The 23,248-nt window shown below is 34.1% G+C and overlaps 1 protein-coding gene across 1 annotated transcript in view; it reads right to left on the bottom strand.

The window, feature by feature from the left end:
• Window positions 1-261: 261 nt before the first annotated feature.
• The window catches only part of LOC143640214 (roundabout homolog 2-like), a gene marked incomplete at its 3' end in the record, with an annotated part of 47,224 nt that continues 24,237 nt past the window's right edge, over window positions 262-23,248 (bottom strand). The window contains 4 exon segments of the mRNA XM_077108099.1: window positions 262-462; window positions 2,231-2,503; window positions 9,005-9,178; window positions 20,898-21,103. Of these exon segments, the coding sequence (XP_076964214.1) occupies window positions 262-462; window positions 2,231-2,503; window positions 9,005-9,178; window positions 20,898-21,103 (854 nt within the window).

Genomic DNA, 23,248 nt, shown 5'->3' with positions numbered 1-23,248 from the left:
TATGAATCACAATAAACCATAATTTTTATTATTTTGGTTCTGGGGATTGAACTCAGGGATGAGCTACCATTGAACTACATCCCCAGTGCTTTTATTTTTCATTTTGAGACAGGGTCCTGTTGAGTAGCTGATGGTTTTACTAAATTGAGGCTGGCCTCAAACTTGGAATCCTCCTACCTCAGCCTTCTATGTCATAGGGATTACAGCTGTGCCACACCGTGCTTGGCTATGGTAGCCTTTTCAGTGACCTAAAACACTTACATAATTCACCTGTAAACTGTCCTTGACTATTTGAGCCCATATATCCTATGTCAAGAAGGTCACTGGCATTGCGCTGGTGGCCTCCCCTCAACACCTCTGGTTTCCTGGGTCCAGTGGATCCTTTAGAAGAAGCTGTTCCTGATGAGCTGTGGCCACCTGGAGATGGGAAACTGGGCTTGCTATAGGGCACCAAGGCCTCCTCTGAAAAAGAAAAATAAAAAAACAATAAAGGGCTAAATTGAACTGCAGCCTGGGAAAATAACACGAATTTAACTCTTACAAGTTAAGCTCAGAATGGACCATTTTACTATTTCATTCTTTAGTAAAATTAAAATTAAGAGGTTTAATCAAGACTGGATATTAAAGGAATTTCCATGTGCAAGCAACATTTCCTACAATAGGATCTGAAGCAGGATTAAATTAAAAGAGATCTTGGGATAAGTATACACTGTTGTATATTATTTGCAAAACTTAAATTCATTATAAAAGAGAGCAGCTTACAGTGAACTACTTTGTTTCAAAAAAAAGCATATCTTAGAATAATTTCTAGAGTTCAATGAGGCTTCAATATTCCCATCAAAACAGAAGGAACGTGGTTTTGTTTTAGTTTAAACCACAGCAATATTTTCTCAATCAATTTAGATCAAGGATTTTGTATTAACAAATTAAGTAAGTTTCTTAAATTTTTGTTGTTGCTTGGGACATAAATATATTAATTGAAAGGCTAGGAATTTCATTAAAAGAAAAAGAGAAACCCACCCAATTTTAACAAATGTGATAATATTTATTTTGTATATTGTCTCCCAACAAATAACTGATCAAATGTATTATGAATAATTATTTAATATTTTGAATCCTTCTTTCCTTCTCCTTTTCTCCTCTCTTTATTTCTTATCTCTCTCTTCCTGTCTTTCTCTAGCTCTTTCTTTTCATCTCTCCACATCTTCCTCTCCACCCCAACTACTCTATTTCTTTCTTTCTTTTGAGGTTTTGGCCATTAACAAGTGATTAGATGATGAAAAAATGTTGGCTGAATTTACTGTTTCTTGCCTTAGATAGTCTTTAATGACAGGGATCACATAATTTTTCTCTCACAGCTTGAATGGTCAACCATTCCTAAACATTTCAGTAAATCTAGATATTGAAATTGTCATCTTCTGGCCCTTGCACAAATTGAATTTTTCAAAAACTTGAGCACAGTGTTGTAACAAAATGTAATTACAGAAATGCATGGGGAGAGGACTTGTCTAATAAAGATTGAGTCCAAATGAATATGGAATATGTTTCAAAAGTTGTGTGCATGTGTATATGTTTATTAATACTCAGTAAATCCTGATGCAAGATATTCCAAAAAATGCAATAGCCTCACCCCTAATTAATGTCCAATCAGAAACCATGAAATTTATGTTTTAACATTTCCAGGAAGTGTGATTTATAAACAAGAGCATTCTTGTCCCCATGTGAACAGTCATCTACATTTAATCAGTTAACCTTTTCCAACATGAGGTCTGTTGGTTGGTCATTTATTTGTAAATTTATAATCTCAATTAATTCACCTAATTGACTGACAGGAGCTCTCCTTTCAAGTGACTGGTTACTTCTGTCAAAATGACAATCTCCTTGAAGGTAGAGATTAAACTGACACAAAAGCTGAAATTTAGTGGTCTTAAAGCTACTCAATAGAAAAGGTAAAAGGCAAAAAAGCCAAAATTGTCCCCTGAGACCGTAGATGAAGGCTGGAGATCTCTTGGATTCAAAGACCTATGGAGTGGTCAATTTGAGGAGCAATCACAACTGTAATCAGTTTCAAGGAACATGCCTCTGAGGTCTGCTTGAGAAATTCCTACTTCACTTACTGACTTAAGGCAAATATCTCTTGGATGCCCTTAAACAACTGCCATTTCTAGAATACCTGGTAGAAAATAAAAGGGTCACAGCCCACACTTGCTTGGGACTGTGCAGAACACACCTGATCCAACCCCTTGTTTGTGTGGGGCGTTTTGTGTGTCTTCTTGGCGTTCTGTGGAGCTTATCCATTCCTGGGTTTGTCGTTGCCACTCTAGGGAGGTTTTGGCTGGACAATCCAAGGAGCTCTTTGGGTCTTCTAAGCTGGAGGCATGTTGTCTCTCTAGAGAGCTTCCTTTTCTCTCTGTTGAGTTTTCCACATGACCAGCATGCTGGCTCGGGCCTATTTGCTGCCTTAAACCCTGACCTGGTGGGGGATCTGGTGGTGGTGGAAGATCTAAAAATTTTGAATAATGTTTAGAATGGACTAAAATTTAATGAAAAAATACAGGTTTTAGTTCAAGTTGGAAAAAAAAAAAAAAACTCCTGCCCTCGTACAAGTATCACCCATGCAAAAACAAACAAACAAAAAAAAACAGAGAAAAATAAAAGTCAATTATTGATATGTAAAATGCATATTATTGGTGTCTCTGCTGTCTTCTACCACAGCATCATTGAAATCAAATTGACTGGATTCATCCAACTGTTAAACATGGAAAATGTTTTCAATTGCACACTGGGGCTAACATTCAAGGTTAAAGGGCAACCTAAGGGTCATAATTTATTTTCATCCTTCCCTTTTGAAAGTAGAAATACTATGGCAAAAAATAAAATAATAACATCACTAGAAATTCTAGCAACTGTGCTAATAAAAGAACAAAAGCCAGCCTGCCAATCTCCATAGGAAACATCACCCTTGGGAAATTAAGAACTATATGCCGTATCATATGCAACATATGATTGCCTTTACCCAAGTATGTGGCACATTTAGCAATAGTCAAAGGGTTAAGCTAACATTTATTAAATGCAATTAACATTCTGCCTGACAACCAATTCTGGCTATTCGTTTCATGAGTTAGCTAATGAGTTACAACTAATATATTATAATCTTCCAATGTATTAATTTTAATAAATAATAACCAATGTTCAGCATACAGATTGAATATGCTTTATGGTACTAGAGTTGGCAATATATCATGGAAATTTGAGAAGTAGTGGAATAGATAATTTTTTAGAAACGCTTTTTAAATTAAATATCGGAAATGAAAAACTTTAAAGTTCAAGTATCAGCAAATTTTTCATTTTCCTTTTATTAGCTATTCATATCTAAAACTTTGTGTCTTGAAAATCTTCCACTGTGAAATCATACTTCCTTCCTTAAATATTACACCAGCTGAAATGATTTATTTTTTTTCCTTTAGTACTGGGCATTGAACCCAGGGGAATTTTGCCACTGAGCTACATCCCCAGTTTTTTTAATTTGTTATTTTGAGGTAGTTTTGTAAGTTGTTGAGAGTCTCATTAAATGCTAATGATTGAGGCCAGCCTCAAACTTGTGACCCTCCTGACTCAGCCTCCTGAGTCATTGGTATGGTAGGTGAGCATCACAACACGCAGGTTTAAAATAATTTTTAAATCCTTCTAAATATTCATTTAGCTTGATTTATTGTGATTTTGTGTATGCTATTGCGTACTTCTTAGTTTATCCTTAGAGTATTGGCAATTATGTTATTTATTCATAAAAAGCAAAAATCATGTATACTATTTATTTCATTAATTAGAAGATACTGTACTTAATATAGCATTGTTATGACACTTTTATAACCAGGTTCTTAATTCTAATAATATTATCATTGAATTTTAAAGGGAAAAGTATAAATTTCTTATATACAAAAAATAGCTTTTTCAAAGGAATGTTAAACTGGTCATTCTAAGATTTATACTTTGTCTTAGGAGCAAAATTATATTATTCTCTACTGCACAGAGAATCTGGAGCACCCAGGTTGGATGGTTACTAGTTCTTATGTATACTTTTCACATTATATTATGAATTTCTAATTATTGAGGGGAACAGAGTCTCTGTCTGGGAAAATAAGGTATTATTCCAAACATTTCTTCCAAGATGAAAAGCTAATGTAATGTTGAGATATCTCTTTGTTGGATAATCTAATGAGTTTGGGACTCCCATCACTAAACATTATTATAAATGCAAATTAATTATTTCATTTGAGTTATTGTTCTTAGAGAGACAGCAAGGAGAAATTATAAAATTTGCTTCCAAAATAACAGATCTTCACATTGATTTTTACTCTCCATCAGAGCAGCTTAATTTCTAAAATGGTCAAAATGGTATCTGCTTATGCCAGCTAAAACTCTGAAGACTATTTAATATAACCTGAAATTATATAGCTTCATAATTAAGTAATATCCTTGAAGACTGTGTCTTCTAAGAAGAAAGGGCATTGCAAGCACATTGAAATAAACCAACGGGAAAGGGAAATGGAATTGCAAATGGCTATAGAAAAATAAAAATATATAAGCAAATACATTTTATCTAAATTAAATTTATTATTCAATTGTAGGTTGATTCATCTCAACAAAGTCAATTCACTAAAGAGTATCTTACTAGACTACTGAGAATTAGCTATTGTCAGGTGACCACAATCCCATGACATAAATGTTGTTATTGTCCTCATTTTTTATTTGAGAAACTGGGACCACAAAGAAATGAAGTATCTCCATTCTGGATCTTTCCTCCCAAGAACTGCAGACTCTTCTAACCAAATCTACATGGGACAAATCCACTTGGATATTTAGAAAGCTTTTCAAATTGCACATATCAGAACTGAAATCTAGTTCCTCCTTTATAAAATGTGTGTCTTGCATGATATTCCTCTTCCCCACCTGTGGCAATTTCATCCTACAAGTTCACCAAAGCTATGAAGTGACCTTTAAGCTTTGCTTTACTAATTTTATTAACAAGACCTGTGAGCACCATTTCCAGAATTCCTCACTTCTCATCGCTTTCACTTATTTCTGACTTGTTATGAATCCCCTATGTTGCTTCTACAGCTTCCTAAGTATGTGATCTGTTTTACACCTTTTCCCCATTAAATATAACACAACAGTGGAGACGATCTTTTTAAAAAGAAAAACAGAGAAGATCATGTCACTCCTCTGCTCCCCCCCACCCCCCACTCCCCACCCCTCTCTCCAGTAGCTTCCCACTCAACATACTGTAAGGCTGATTGCAACACTGCAGCTTTAAGGTCCTACATCATATGTGCTCTTTTGCTTGTCTGACTTCGTGTTCTATTTTGTTTTTATGCTTGCTCTAGTCATTTTTCTCCCCTAACATTTTTGGTAAATAAGCCCCAGATTTTATTGCTGTTTTTTTATGTCTTTGAAGGACCTTTCCTTGGATATCTTTGCTTTAATTCTTCTAGTCTTTTCTCCAATGTCACCTTGTATGTGAGGCCTTCCCTAAAGAACATTCTGAAAAATATCTCTTCCCTACCTCCATATTTCTCAACTTCTTTCCCTTTTGTCTTTTTCCTCATGGCAATGATCACCCTCTTATCAACTGCTTTTTTATATTCATGTATTACTGTTGGTCTTTATCTATCTTCCTACACTCAAATGTAAGCTCCATGAAACCAGAGGATTTTGTCTATCTGGCTCCTATTGTCTACCATGTGGAATACACTTAATATATATTTTAAGGGGTAAAGCTAATATTTGACAGAGCTTGGAAAGGGCCCCTTTTCTGAACAGGGCATTAAAAACCAGGGGAAAGGGAACACAGGTTGTAGTCTAAGGAAAATCAGTTTGTTGGGTAGAGAACTGCCAATTTTTACTCAGTGTGTTGGCTTCAAAGGTATTTTTTGACTCATTATGCAAGTGGATAGAAGATGTGGATTCATCAATGTCTCCTTAGGTGTGCCTGGGTTTTGGTATAGCTTTTGGGACAGACACAGAAATATCCATTCCAATTCTTCTGGGACACATGGAGGATACTTTCTAGTACTAGACACCATGGGAGAGAGTTTTTGATAATGACATATGAGACATGAAATAGGTTCTTGTCATTAGAAACTCCCAATGATCACCCATTATCTGTCTTTGCCTCGCTCAGAAACCATAAATATTTCTGAAAATAATGCCATCTCAATTCTGGAGAGACCTACACCCTTACATTACTGCTTAGAGGAGAACCACCTGACCTTGATAGATGAGTGTGTCAATAAGAAAGTATCTTTTACTGTGCCAAGACACTGAGGGTTAGAGGTTGTTTGGTAAAGCAGCTAGCAATAATTACCCTAATTAATATAGCCATAAAACACTATTGTAAAATCTATAATGTAAAAGTTTTATTGTAAAGTGTCCATACACTATAAACTACTAGGCAGCAATCTTCCCAAAAAGAAAAGTTTGATTTTATGTAAAGAAGTTTTGAATTATTCCTGACACATGGATTCATATCATGTAAGTGCCATGTCATAAGCATTTATTGTAAAATAACAATATTCTTAAGGCCTCCAAAATAAATGTCCTTGTTTCACAATTAAATGTGTCTGGATTGCACATGTGGGAAGATATGTGAGCCAAATTTCCTTTGCAATATCACTTAAAATATATCTACTAATAACACATAATTCATAATCACTTTTCAAAATTGAAATTTAGCGACCTATTTTTTTTAGAAAGATAAGCAATATATTGATCATGATTTAAACTAGGAGGAAGATAGTTTTATGTGAACATATTGAAAAATCTTGCAGAAAAAAGGATTATAGAAGAAAAAAGAGCACTCTACTTTTTGTATATTTAAATTGTATGCCGTCCACATATACTACATATGGTCTTCAAAGATTTGTAAAAAGAACACACTATATTTTTCTCTGTTGCCACAATATTCTGAGCAGAAAAAAAATATATAAAATTATTAATTCTCCAAGTTGTAGCATATCAGTGAGAGCAGTCTTTTCTATTTAGAGTGAATAAGATCAACACTGCAAACTGTTCTAAGTGCTCAACTAATCTCCAGAGCATGTGGAACAGAAAGGCTTTGTTCACCACAGGGTATCTATTTAGAGAGAATGAAAAACTCAATTGGACCCTTAATCTTCATATTCCATAGAAACACTTCCCCATGAAAACAAAATAAGCAGGATATATGAACAAACCTGAAAGCTTTTAGAACAAGCATGTTTGGCTTTTTTAAGCCTTCTTAGCATTACAGGGTGACAAAAGAAAGCACAAAGATGGCTGCCTGACACAGAGTGCCCCTTCCCACAAAGGAAAATGCTTTTTTTTTCCAAAACAAGCTTCATTCTGTTTCATAATGATGGATGTAAGAGTGCTAAGGACTAGGTCATAGCTTCTCAAAGGTGGATGTCCATTAATTTTAACCCATGGAGCTTCAAAACTTCCTATAATAGTATTATACCTCAGAATAATCATGAATGTCTCCATGGTTTATTTGAAGATCTCCCCAAATGTTTCCAACATTCAGCATGGCTAGGTTAATCCTAGTGTTTAGTTGGACAATCTCAGATAAAGTTTGTATGCTTATGAAAGATAAGGTTGAGAAGAGGGAAGAAACTCATTTTTGAGTCTCACTGCATACTAGGCACTTTAAATATAATTATATATCCTTAAATATACTTCATATGTGCTTATGCTTAGAATAAAGTTTCATGATGAATATATTTATTCAGACTTTAAAAGATATAATAATTAAGTGGAAAATGTGGGAAATAGACTATGCTCTGAGAGCAGTTGAAATACTCATTATTGACCATGGATAACTTCCAGTAAAAATATTTTCTGAAACTAACTATTTAAGCAAATATTCAAAGATTGGCTATTCAATTAATTGACATACGTTGGCAAACTATGACCTATAGGCCAAATTCTGCCACTATTCTATCAATAACGATTTATTAGATATTAGTCACACCCATATTTTCATTTACTATAGCTCTACCCATGCAATAATGGCAGTGCAGAGTACTTGTGGCACAGGCCACATGCTAAAAAAAACTCCAAATATTTACTCTCTGAATTTCAATAGAAAATATATATATATATATATATATATATATATATATATATATATATATATACTAGCCCTTTGTTATGGTCCAAATGACTGTATATCCCTAAAATTCATCTGTTGAAATCCTAACCCCAGGTGATGGTATTGGAATATGAGGGCTTCATGAGGTCATAAAGGTAAAGTTCACATGAATGGGATTAGTGCCCTTATTAATCACACCCCAGAGAGGTCTGTTCCATCATGTGAGAATTAATAAAAATGTACCATCTGTAAACCAGAGTGTGAGCCTTCAAAAGATTCCAAATCAATAAGTGCCTTGATCTTTGTACTTCCACTAATATTAGCCCAGAGATCCATGAGAAATAAATATTTGTTGTTTAGAAACTTTCTGCTGTTTATACAGTTATGATTATCTGTTATAGCAGCCCAAGTAGACACTCTTCAACTACATAACCGCTAGCATGTTTTAAGCTCTGAAATTCACGAAACTAAAAAATTACTAAACCATTTCAAGTTCTTTTCCAAGAGTGAAAGAGATTATAATTTCATATCATAAATGTTCTGATACTATGACATGTGCACATGCTGCTTATGTTTTTTTTCCTAACCTTTAAGTGGAATGTTTGCTAAAATACAATAAAGAAAAATTTCAGAAGGGTAGAAAAATCAACAGTTAAGAGTGGTACAGCTTCTCTTTCTTGGGGATTAATCATAAAGACATAATTCCAGATTGTTGAGAGAGAGGGTGTTTCACGTAAGCAAGACCATTTTGCCAGGTTCCTGCCTTGTATGTAATGAGGCAATGCCTAATCTACCATAGATATTTTAATCTGAGTTAATGACCAAGTAGAATGCATCTCTTCATTGAGGAAAGAAGAGGAACAGAAATCAGCCTACCATCTGTTATTTCTTCCCTTCGGTGAGGCAGTGCTGGCTGTTGGTCCATTCGCCCTCCCTTGTGTTTGTTGGTGGGCCTGGGCCTCTGACTTTGATTCAGGGCTGTGCTCGTGTTACTATCAGTAGAAAATGGGCTGGTGGGTCGAGGTCTTTGAGAGGAGGTAAAGGCTTTTCCTAGAAAGAAAACAAAGGGAGTGGGGTATAGGGAAGGTCATTGTAATGCACTGATAATGTCTTGTATTTTCTGCTCTTCCTAAGGCTAAGTCTGTGAACCTACCTAGAGACGCCATTGGAAGATACCAAATATTGGTGCACCTATAAAAATAAATATATGCCCTGCTACATATAATGTGTTCAATTTTTATAAGCTAAGAACATCCCACCCACAAAAATATTTCAAACAATTGAACATAAAACAAATCCACCAATCCAAAGCTTCATACTGCTTGATTAGTTTTTATATTACCTTGAAAATTTTAGTGATAATTTTATAGTTATATGCAAATTCATGAAACATTATTTCTCAAAATTCAAGAGGTTATTTCTTAAATGAATTGCACACTGTTTCATTTTCACCCCTGAAATTTTAAAAAATCTGAGCACAGTAAAAAATGCCTTGTAGTTCTATTTGAAAAGTCTGCTCAGGTACACATGCTAAATTGACTTTACCACTTATATGCAAACAAAATGAACTCTATCTCTTAGTGGAAACTCAATAACATCAGTGTAGAGGATAGCAGGTTAAAATCACCTTGTATATCCAAAGTGAAGTAGGTATTTTGTGATTACTGTATCTTAGCAGACTTCAAATTCTTATGGACGAATGAATTGTACTATTTCCCTTTCTTGTGGTTTAGTACAAAAGAAGTGAAATTTATTCTGGGAAAAGGTTACCTAATACATTTTCAAAAACGTCTTTTAATACTGTTTATTATAGTAAGAGAAGGATGGTTTATGTTCATATATTTATTCTCTTGTCATGTTTTCATTTCATACAAACTTATCCTACATAGTTTCATTTTCCTAAGTCAATGTTACATGATGTTGCTTAATGTTTTATTAGCTATTAGCACACATGCAAGAAATGCACCTATTCTGTCTAATTTATTAGTTTCCTTGCACTTTCTCACTGTTCTGCTTACAGCTAATGCCACAAAAAGCACTCAGGCAACATAAAGTTTTTGACTTATGCTTTATAAAGCAAGAAAATTCAAATAACAGTTATATTACAACATATTTTAGATTGGATGCTATATGAAAATAAACCTCTGCAATGCTTGAGAAATCATTTTATTTTGCTTGAAGATATCTAATACGTGCTCAAAATAAACATTGATGATATAATTCAAGACAATTTCCAAGGCTCACTTTTCTAACCTGAGAGTTTAATAAATATCAAGAGCATATCACTTTTATTTAATATTTGAACACTACAAAGATTTAAAAATGCATTTGATATTTCATTAGTTTTTTAAGAGAGCTCAGTTTAATTCATATATTACCATCCTAAATGTGAAGTTAAGAAGTACATATACAAATATTAGAGCATAATCATGCCAAATTGTTGTTGTTTTTTTCCCAGAAAAACAAATGATTACAAACTGCTAATCTATTTTTAGAATTAAGACTGCATTTCTTTTTGTGGAATGAGCAGCATGTGAAAATGACATAATTGGTCCTTTATATTATTACTTATTACTCTCAGAAATCAATATTAAATTCTCTAATGTACAATATACACGTAGTCATCATTTTATTCAACTTGCAAATGCAGTAGGTGTATCTTTAATTAGCATCCTTTAAAACATATAATAAATTATTGTATTAAAATCTTAGCCAAACAATAAGACCCTCAGCCATTTGAACTGTTAGACTGAAAGCCTTACACCTATTCACCCCATGCTGAGGAAGGTTTCCCAGAAACTGCATTTGTAGAAAGAGACGGGGCAAAGGAAAGTAATGGAGATAAAAGCTGAATAATTTTAATCACTAGGTTCATTATTAATGTGTGCAGATTTTGCAAAGTGTGAGTTATTGAAAATTTAATGGCAATCTGAGTTGCTGATTTGCCGTAATATAGAAAGGAAGTATATTCCAATTAATCAGCAGAACCGTGAAGAGAAAGGGATATTAAGGATAGAAGGTAGTAAGTTGGAGCCTATTTTTGGCTCTGCAAAACTTGCATCAGGTCAGAGTTCAGACAACAGAGCATCCCAAATGTTCATGCATATTACAGAGAGCCCTGCAGTCAGACTTGCTGAGAAAGAAGAGGAGAAAAAAGGTAAGTGTCCCAAGGACAAGATTCTCTCATGCAAAGAGTGTTGACTTTGGAGTCTACAAACCTGTTCTTGTAAGGCTGGTTCCATCCAGCCTAAAACCAGCTTTATCTGCTGCTTCCACCAGTGCTTGTGCGAAACTGCCACTGGCAAATATGGAACCATCTGAGGAGCTACCTACACTAGATCTATGACTAGAAAAGTTACAATCCTCATCAGATGCAGAGCCCCATCCATTTACCATTGAACCTAAAAACAAATGTAGTTGTCTAGTGAGTTTGTATATATTGCATATCTCATGTGCTTGCAAACACTATACGAATGAGCAAGTACACTGCCTCGACTCCTTGCCACTTTGAAGTTTCATCATGGATTCCTTAGCTAAACATTATCCGTGTTTTAAACACACTTAGTACAAATGAAAGAAGCTTGTGTAAAATCGGTATTTGTTTAAAGCACATGTGCAAGACATGTTCCAAGTGGTTCATTTCTTACATTGTTTAAATTGTTACATGATCATTTTTCCAAGCAAGAACTGCTATGTGTATTTTCTACAAGTCAGGGATGAACACTTTTATTGAAACAAATTATAGTTAATTTAAACTGATCGGTGACTTGCTTGAATAAATAGTATGGGTATAATTTGAAGTTACTTCAGAGGGCAATGGTAATCTGCATAAAAACTTGAATACCGGACCTTGTACGTACAGTTGTATTTCATAGAAGATCTGGAATTATTTTAAGATTTTAAGGTGAACAGTTAATTACTGTTTAAATAACAAAATACATCAACTAAAATGTATAGATGACATCAAATCAACTAAACATAGAACATAAGGAAAATGTTAGTTTGCAAAAGTGCTATTAATTTCAATATTTCTTATGCTTTCTTTGATTTTTAATATTTGAAGAACTCTAATTTTCTCTTTAACACTGATACTTATGAAATTAGCCTTTATGGAGACTATTATCAGCATTTCTATCAATTTTCTTTTTCAAAATGAACTATGGCAGTAGAGTAAAAAAAATGCAACTTTATATTTAAAGAAAATACACTTTGAAGATATTGACAACTTTTTTTCTTTCTAGAAAGTCACTTAGTATTTTATGCATATACATACACACATATTAGATAAAAGCACACTGGGAACTTAACTCATTATGTAATAAAATTAAAATTGCAGTACATATTTAAGTTGGTGTACCATTAATTCATGACAAAATAAATTATCAAGTATTGTTTACCCTATCTTCTGCTTTTGTTAGAAGAGGGACAAAAAAGGACTTACAAAAAGTTAATTTAGAATTCAGGCTGTCATGGTACAATAACACGGATGCATGCATTCTCAAGACAGAGAAAACTGAAACTGAAAGGGTTAGAATGATCTGGAAGTTAAAAGGGTGTTAAGTGTAGCAGAGAAAGATAGAGTCTTGATTCTATTTGCCAAAAGCACAAAGATATACTTTTTACTTTCCAAACAAATTCCCTTGACACAGACCACTGCAAGGAACCTGAGATAACACCAGCAACTGAGCCTCCTCTGAGAGATTCATTTCTAGGTTAATAATCACAAGTCAAGGATCAACAGCCCAAAATGAAAGAAGAAATGATGCAGTGGGTCTTGCAATATAATGCTACAGGAGATAAGAAGAAATCAAAGTGATTCAGCAAGGGGTCACAAAAGAATATGAAAGTCGAGAACTGGGAATAGTTTTAAAACATTCAAAAGCTCAGTTCCAAACCCTTCCATGTGATTTCTGTTTTTCTAAATGTCTGTGCTCACTCTCCAAACAAGCATCTCCTTATTGTTATTCTAATTCATCCTGACACTCCTTTTAGCGGATTTCCTTCTAGTCCCTTCTATCTTTCCTCATTGTTATCTACATTATCTTTTCAAAGCATCAATCTTATACTTTGTTCCTCTGTTTAAAGTCTTACCTATAACACCAATGCACATAAAAAATTAGGAATCTGAGACCTCCCCCCAATATTAAGCCAGCCTACCTTTGCAGCCCATTCTGTCCCACAACTAGTGTAATCTCACTCTCTCACCCACACATCACTTCCCATTTCTTGACAATACTCTGTATTGCACCAAATCTAATAATCACTGCCAAACTTTAAAGTTCAAATAAAATACCATCTTTATCACCTGGGTTCTACCTTCAACATTCTATTAGGGTGACTCCCTCCTTTGTTGTGAAAACATTGTGCATGCAGTAGTCTATCACCTGTCTCCCTATATTTTGTATATTGTATGTATTTTTCCTGTTCCAGGAAATAAAACTCTTGACATTAAGAACTATCTCTTCTTCACTTCAGTATTTCTTGTACAGGGTCACTGAACAGTAGGAATTCAATGAACAGTGGGCATATGGAATTAAATGCATTTATTGTTTTTTTATTCACTGTAAATTCTTTGAGTGATTATATTTGATGTACAATTTCTTAGCAATGACCTTTCTTTAGTTGCAAAAAGAATGTTCTTACAAGCATCCTCAGAAAATTTATTAAACAAATTAGTGAATATTTGTTGATTACTTTGGAACCATGGGAAAAGCAATAACGTCTTCAAGTAAGAAAGTAAAAATTGTACTATATAATTTTTATTATATAAATTAGGATATATATTATATAATAAAGTTCATATGATGTACATCTTGGTTAGGCTTTGATATTTTTGAATATCAAGGTTAAGCAATATTGTCTTCCAATGAAGATGCTAAATATCATTAAGTGGCAAGTGGCAATTTATTTGTGTGTGTATATGTGACATCTCTATTGAGATTCACCCATCCCAATGCACTTAGCCCAAGCTCTTATTTTTGTTGTTATTCTTTTAAAATTTTCTTATTCCACTTCTATCCACTATGATCAGCCAAGAAATTGAGTCTACTCTGCCTGCTGTGTGGTTCTACTCTGAGGATCTAGAATATTGACAAATTTAGTTTCTGAATCTGCAAAATTTAGAAATAAATCTCCCATCACAGCAATGTTACCAAAGAAATCCCATCTTGTAAGACTTCCCAACTTTCCCCCCAAATAAACTGTTATCGCCCTGTGAAAGTGAGTCCCACACAAGAGAATTTCCATACATGCATCTGCCTTACCCTAAACAGATCAGCAACTTTCCTACTTTTGTGTTTGCTCTGATTTCTCTCAATCTTTCAAGCTTTAATTTGACACAATATGGCCTCAAACATAATCAAGAAATATTTAAACATATTTAAATTCATTTAAAAATGAATTTATTTTTTATTTGTTCATGAAGCTTTTCCTGATGCTCACCGACTCCCTTCTCTGGGAAGAGAGAGTGGCCTGGAAGGCAGGACATCAAGTGGGTATTGGTTGATAAAGAGACAACATTAGCTATTCTTTTACTTGTACTTCCAATAAGAGCAAAGCGACTAGACAGATGACTTTAGAGTTAAAGACAAATATACTATAGCTATTTGGCCATATTAGGCAATGAGAACACTAATGATCCCAAGTGAAAGAGAGAAGTTAAGTTAGTTGCTTCAATAGATTGCAACCAATATAAACAGAAAGAAATCGATATTTCCTGTTCCTTCATTACTCTGCCTTTCTGGTAAGTCTTCAACTTTCCTCTGAATTGGGGATGAGATACATAGAATTAGTACCTTCGTAGGACAATTTTAAAGCAGTTTAGTTATATTGTATGAACAAAAAGGTCTATAACATATGTTAAAGTTCCTACCATAAAATCGTTAAAATTTTTAACATTTATTGATTTTACCTCTCAGTCATTACAATTTTTCCTCTTACTTTTGATTTGAACATCAAGAATGATCTGAAGATTCAGGCAAACAATTATTAAAGAGAGGAGGGAAAGAAGGAGGAGAAGGGTAGAAATCCTTGAGGAGGAAGAGAAAAGGGGGAGGAAAAAAGACAGTAATTGAAAGAAAACAAAAAAGAGTAACTCATCAATTAAAAAGGAAGTCATTTAGTGGTAACAGTTTTTTTTTTTTAAATGTAAGCATAAACATGAAAATAAAAGTGAACACCAGGTAAAAGGAGTTCAGCCAGAGATTCTTACAAATTATATGAGATTTGTATTCATTTGACACATTATAGCCCCAAACATAATCAATACATACTTAAACACTTAATGAAAAATGAATTTATGTCCTATAGAGAAATTTATTTGTGTTTATGTTCTCAATCTTTCCAAATTTCTCAGCTTTAAAATTACTGAAAGGTCAAAAAATATCTCAAATGTATTCAAGTTGTTAAAGAAAAAATGCACACAGGACATTAAGTTGTTGCTCAAATGTTATTGAACATAAAATACCATGATAAAGTGGCATCTTGCTGTGTCTCTATTACATCTTCAGCACTAAAATTAATTTATGATCAGTCATCAATTCATTTACATGTCGTTATATGCTAAATCCTTCCTTGCTGATAAATGCTTATCCTTAGATCCATTAAGCTAGAGTAAAGTCTGTGCTTTCTAATATGACCCTGATAATTGTTGCATTACCATTTTTATGAGATACAAAAACTAATGTTCCCCCATTTTTTGAGCCAATATTTAATCCTGAAATTTTTTCTATGAAGTTCTCATTGCCTAATTACCTGCTAAGTAAAATCTTCAACTCTAAATGTCTTTGATCAAATCAATCCAAATATTGACTTCTGTTTAGAGGCAGAGAAATATTTCAAGTCTCTGGAAATTCTTTTTACACTCAAATGTCTGAATATACAATAGTCCCACCTATATTCCAGAGAGAGAAAGGCATGGGTGAATGTGGGAGGGAGTGGGAGAGAGGGAGGGAGGAAGGGAGAGAAATGTGTCATATAGGAAAAGCAAAATAAGCAATTAAAAAATCTCTTCCCTTGGTTCATATAATACTTGTTAACTCATCTCAAAATATTGTGCATAAAATATGCACTTTTCTTATCCATTAAATTCCAAAGTATATATTTAATTTCTTTTTAAAGACATCAGATAATGATTTCCTTAATTTTAGCATTATTCCTGGAATTTGCCTTAATACTCAATTACTATGCTTTTGTAGCAGAAGCAAAGTGTGGCAAGTGTGTGGAGTGTGTGTGAGTCTGAGTAGGGAGTGAGTGTATTTGTGTGTGAGGGAGAGAAATTGTTAGGCCATTAGGCTTCACCATCTGTCAGATCAAACTTTCCCGAGTCCAAGGACCCAAAAGCTGTGTGCTCAGGTCAGATGGTGAGGATGTCTGGTTTTATTACTTTCATACTCATCTGGTATGGGAGTTCCAGTAAAAACCTCCAAAGATATAAAGTGGAAAATACAGGGCCACAATTTCCTTTCAGCTGTAGTGTTCATGTGGGATCCAACAGGCAAGGAAAATTTTATTCGTTTCACTTTACAACACTCAATCTGGGTCTTTTTGTAATCAGTGAGGCAGTTAGAATCTTGACTACATGTTCAGGACATTGTCCTCTCCCACTCTCCTCTTGCCTTGGTTTGTTTTCATGGTGGTGTCATTAAATTCAGGAAACACTTATCCTTGACTCCCACCACCTTTTGGAAGTTAGAGAAAGAAATCTTGAAATCTTGCCCCTCCCTGGTACTCAGAGAGCAAAGCTGACAAGTTGAACACTGAGGAAGAAACAGTCCATATTTCCCAAGACAATGTTGCATAGACATTGCTTAGTCCCAAATGCAGTGTGATGGTATGAAACTTAAAAAAATGTACATTATTACAACCAAATAGTATTAAGCACAAATTAAAATAAAAATTATAAAAATAATATTCCTTCCAAAAGAGCTAATGGATTTTAATTTTATTAGAAAAAGGTAACTGCACACAGAGATAAATATGAGAAGAATAAATAATAAAAGTCATATCAAATTCAATATTTTTATCAAAATTAAGCACATTGTGGGAAAGGATTAACGTTTCCAGTGATAAAATGCATATTTTATTTTTATAAATACATACTTATTCCTCTCAACACACACACACACACACACACACACACACAGAGAGAGAGAGAGAGAGAAGTAAAAAAAAACCAGAACATTATTTTCCTCTTCAATATGCTAATTCTGAGGATTAGAATGAACTGGGCATTTCCAGGGCAGAGATCATAGTAATTTATCTTTAAAGTAAAACTGATTGATTTTGTTCATTCTTCTGCCACTTATCTGGTAGATAACCTTCAAAAAGGATGTAAATCCTTCTGTGACTCAATTTCTTTAGCTATAAAATGAGAACAACAACAATAATAATGAGGTTATGAGGATTAAATGAGTTAGTAGATGGTAAAACTTTACATCAGGGCAGGGAGTTCTTTCTACAAATGTAAGAAACCAAATAATTTAGGCTTCTCCATTCTATAGTTCTGTCATGCATTCTTTAGTTCTGATTTCATACTTACATCTTGTTTCTTTACAAACTCTAACATTTAAATCCATTCTTAGCTCAGCCAGCCATAGGAAAAAACAAGCCACTGCTTAGAAGGGTATCATGCATTGACTAGGAGCTAGGTTTTCTACTTTATTATTATTATTGCTGTTTGGTTGTTGCTATTATTAAATCTAAATGTTTATTCAAGTGACTAGAAGTCATGGGCTTAAAATAAATGTTTGTTTAGGGAATAAATACATGAAACAGGAGACTTGCAAATACATATTACCATTACTAAGATCATGGGATGTGGAATTATTGATATTTTCGTTTCTTTTTGTTCTTTTTCATTCTTGATGATCATTTCAAGATTTAAGTAGCCATTCACAAACTACATACTTGCTATGAAAATATTTGGAGTTAATGTATATATATATATATATATATATATATATATATATATATATATATTTTACAGAATAAAGCTCTGTAGACTGTTAGTGGCTGGTATTCCCTATGCTGGCAGTTGGGAGTACAATTCAGCCAAGTAAAATTTGAAATTTTACATAAAGACTTTCAGCCCACCCAGTGTTACTGTGTTACCCAGTGTTACATCCATTCTGGATGGCTTTAGAGTCTCCAGGAATGGAAATTGTTAGTTCTATTTAATAAAAATGGTCATTTGCTTCATGAAAATGACAATATAAGGGAATTTCAGTTGAAAGTAAAGATTAATTTACACCACAGGCGAGTTTAGAACTCTAAGAAACTGACGGTAAGTTCAGAGTCCTCTAGTCTCCAAAGCTCATTGAAGGAGTATGTGTATTATGGCCTATCTCTATTAGCACTATTAAAGTAGCCTTATAGCTGAACAAAACCTAAGAACATCATTAGAACAATATTCATTAGCACGTTGGTTTTGATTACATTTGGTCCACATAAACATCCACCTGAGCATATGTACAGGCATGTGTACACACACAATTACATGTACATCCTAGTTGCTCTCCCTCACACACAAATACATTCACTCGCTACATAGACTCACACATATTCCACACACATTGTGCCTTGTCTTTCATACACACATGTATACCATACACTTTACACACATGTTCACAAACTGTATAGAATTGAAAACTGTGTAATACATGCACATACCCTGTATAGATGTGCACACCCCATTCACACTCACACTGTATATGCACTTTCAATCTTCCTTGTTCTCACACACATTTATACTCATGCACTCTACACCCTACATATGTACATACACTAATACTCACATCCCCTATGGCCACACTAATACCTACATATACTCATTCACACTTCCTACACACATACACATAGACACACAACACACCCTGGAAGGCAAATCAAATCTTTGATCAAACTTTCTCCTCAAAGTCATTGGTGCATGGAAAGACAAAAAAATGTGTATGGGGGAGGTGCTTAAGTTGCTTAAGTGTAAAGTACAACTTCTGCTAAGGAGATGTATTATTCATAGGATAAGTGCATTGTGGAATTCATGCCTAAACACCCTGAGGTTTCTATATTCAGAAGTAATTAAGCAGTGAATTCAAGTAGGGAAATTTAGACTTTCTTTTCTTAGCAATAAGAGCTTCATTTGGAATTAACATTATATTACCAACAGGAGAAATGCAGGTTACTTAAGATGTTTAAACTTGACATCTTAACCAGTGGACTACTTTAGACATCCTTACTTGTTCCTGACAGGTGTGTATGTAAAAGTGCAGGGTGGTGTTCTCCCAATTTATAGATACATTTATCATCTTTCTAATTATAGTATTTAATAAAAGAACTACATCAGCATAGCTGACTTTTTTTCATCATTATTGCACATTTTTACTGCATTCCTAAAGGAAAAAAAGAGTTCAGTATCATTAGTGAAATATGCAAAAATATGCAGAATTTTACCCTTAAGGAGATTATGCTAGAAATTCAGGCAAAGAGGCTTAACATAATAGTGCCCTAATAAGTCAGCTCTCTGAATTCAAAGATTTTAACTTTTGCTCTGTCACTGTGGGTTGGATCTGGGTTTCAAATCACACCAGTATATCTGCAGTTCTTAAATCTTAATTTGACTGGCAAGCTGACCATCCATCAAGCAAGAAGGAAAACCGAATAGTGGACTCATGCATCATGCACTTCCTCATGCAGAGAGGGTTGTACAGGAAAAGTGAAGGCACTTATGTTTTCTCAGCACTAAACCAGTTTCCATTTGTGTTTGCAGAACTAATATGGAACACAAAGTCTGTGGAATTCGGAAACTGTTGGATTAAAAGTAAATTAAGACTGTGATAAGATGCTTTCTAGGATGAAAGTTGTCATCCAGGAAAATACAGATATGTGTAGTTTCCTTAGAAATCCTAAAGAAATGCAAAGACCAGGCTTAGTATGGAGTAGCTAGGTCTTCATAATTTTGTAAAAGGCATTTTTTGTGTGTGTGCCTGTGTATCAAAGAATGTATAACTATGTGAACAGAAATACTGAATTTTTACTTTTCACCATATATATTGTGTACATATTAAGATTTTAAAATTTCCAATTGAAATTGTTGGACATAGGTTACACATCAGTCCTGGAATCATCAGAGGAGGGTACCAACTGAAGTCTTTCACTTGGTGAACAAGGCAAGCAGAAGCCAGAGGAGTAAGTAAGTCAAAATAAATATACTTCTTGGAAGAGGGGAAGTTGTTGGATTCTACACTATAAAATGCATAAATGCATGGTTTATCTCACTATGCATTTTCCACTCTAAAAATAATACCTTGTGCAACTGAAGAGTCTTTTTCTGAAGACTTGCTTATTTTCATCAGTGAATGGTTTTATAGTGTGAAATATCAAGAAGCATTTTAAGATTGCATTCATTTTGTATGTTCCTCCTGATATACAAAATATATCATTTCTAAAAGTTTTTTTTTTTATTTTATTTTTTTATGTAATAGACTTGGTTCCCTAGCACAGTGAACTTTTCATTAAAGCCATGACTATAATTGAGTTTTCTTTCATGTCTTTAAAGCTTTTTAAAATTCATGAATTTTCTTATCATTTTTGCAGCAAAGCAAAAGTATTTCCAAATCCTTTTTGAATTTTGTGTTTAACATTAACATATTTAAAATGTTACAGAAATAGATGGAGTGGAATAAATCTTACATAAGAAAGTAAGAAAGTACTTGATTTTTGATGCATTTCAATATTGCAAATAGGTCAGTTATTCATATTAAATCAGTTCCATTACCTGTCACAGAACTGTCTATATTGTCCATACTGGATCCGGGTGTCTGGTCTAGTGCTCTCAGGGGCCTGGGGATTTCTAAAGCTTCCTCTTCATCATCAGCATCATCATCTGGAACATCTGTTTCCAAGTCAGAAATCAAGGCTCCTGACACATAACCTAATGGTGGAACTGGGGGCTGTGGGGGTGGATTATTGCTTTGAATGTGCCTAGAATTCAAATGGAAACAATAAAATGGGAAAAGCAGTCCATTAACATTCAAAAACATTGTAATAAGAATTAAATGGCATGCTATGGTAACAGTATTCTTCTTTTGCATTAATAATTTTGGAGTTTACAATGCTTTATTACATACACATCAATAGAGACAATAGGTCTCTGGGCATATGCCTTACCAACAACCACATAAATTTAAGAATTATTCTAGTGATATAAACATATATTTTGTATAGATAAGTCATCAAAAACAGAATGAAAATACTTGTCACAAGACTATTTAAATTTACCTTTTCAAAAAATAATATATATACCCATACATATATACATATACATATTATTTTGTTTCCAGTTTTTGTGTAACCCACCCATGCGGCCTGCTAGCACTTAAGATGTCACTGGAATGCCTAATGTTCCTTCTCTTCCATCTTCAACACATTTCTGGACTTAGGAGGATTTCTTTTTGCATGACCCTCTCAGAGCAGGCTGAGTAGTATTTTCATTTGCCCCAGTTAGGGCAAGTATCTTCTGCTCTATCTACCTAGTTGTGCATCTATCTCAGCCACCAAAATCTTGAACTTCTCCAAGGCAGAAACAATTCACCCTAGTATTCTGTGTTTAGAACAAAAGATGTGTTAGATAAACCCTTTGCAATGAGTAAATAATTTTAATCTCAACCTTCATTAGATAAATAGAATCTTATAATTACCATCACAGTTTTGAAACATATTCAAGTAAAACTTAAATTTATCAAATAAGGTGGCTAAATAATGTGCAACTGGACACCTACAAAATGCTAAGCAAAAGCACTGCAATGTTATTTTCTTTCTTCTTTCCTTTCTTCCTTCCTCCCTTCCTCCGTCCCTTCCTTCCTTCCTTCCTTCCTTCCTTCCTTTCTTCCTTCCTTTCTTTTTTGGGGGAAGTACCAAGATTGAACCCAGGGATGCACAATCACTGAGCCACATCCCCAGCCCTATTTTGTATTTTATTTACAGACAGGGTCTCACTGAGTTGATTAATGCCTCACCATTGCTGAGGCTGGCTCTGAACTCAAAATCCTCCTACCTCAGCCTCCAGAGCTACTAGGATTATAGGTGTGCGCCACTGCAGCCGTCAGCAATGTTGTTTCTTAATGTAATTTAAAAGCAAATGTACTACAAGTTTTAACAGAGTCTTTTCATTGCTGTCATTCAAAAGTATCTTAAATACCCCTTCTATTTAAGCAAGACTAAAGAGTAAGTGTTATGTTCTTTTACTGTTGTCTTTTGAAACTCATTTCCAAGTCTGGCAATATCCCCTGTGTATCATCACACTTAAGGGAAAGTAGTGCTGTCCTTGACTCCAATTGGAAGAAACAACAAGAAGCTCTGCTTTGGGGATTTTTCTAGACTCTGCCTCATAACTCTTCTCTTTGCTGACTTTATATGTTTTTACAGAAGTTAACTATGTCTTTGAGAATAATAGATTTCTATAAATTCTTCTAGTGAATTCTTGAATTTCAGTGTGGTCTCAGGACCCTGATATTTGTATTTTTTATCAGAAATTAGAGTGGTGTGAGGACTGTCCTTTCATTTTATACATGAGCTATTATTTCTGACATCATTTTAAACACATTAACTATAGCATGCAAGTGGTAAGCAAGTTGCCCATAGTCATGCAGATAGGAAGCAGGTTCACCTCCATGGTAACTGCCCCAACTTGGGCTGTCCTCAGTCAAAGCTCAGAGTATGGAATCAGAATCTGCCTAGAGGTGGGACTTAGGACCAATATATTTTAAAGTTCTCCATATGATTTCAAAACACACACAAATTTGAGAACCCCTGAGCCAAAGTCTCTGCTTCAAATGACTTAAAGTTGTGATTTCACCAGTTAACCTTGAGAGAATCCTATCACTCTTTAAGTAATTGGCTTCATTTTAACCAGTGATGTATCATAAAATAATTATGTGTAACAGGAGGTTGTCTTTAATCTTTAGAAAAAATGAGAAAATGTTCAAGACCCTCTTATCCTAAGGAAAGAGCATGTTTATACAGCTTTAAGTGACATACCTGTTTGAGAATCTCTTTGTATGTATAGTTAACTATGTTATATTTTAATATAGCTGTTATATTTTAAAAATAGTCAATTAACACTGAGAA

Source organism: Callospermophilus lateralis, unplaced genomic scaffold (assembly GCF_048772815.1).
Source record: "Callospermophilus lateralis isolate mCalLat2 unplaced genomic scaffold, mCalLat2.hap1 Scaffold_137, whole genome shotgun sequence".
NCBI lineage: Eukaryota > Metazoa > Chordata > Mammalia > Rodentia > Sciuridae > Callospermophilus > Callospermophilus lateralis.
This window is presented reverse-complemented; position numbering and strand designations above follow the sequence as displayed.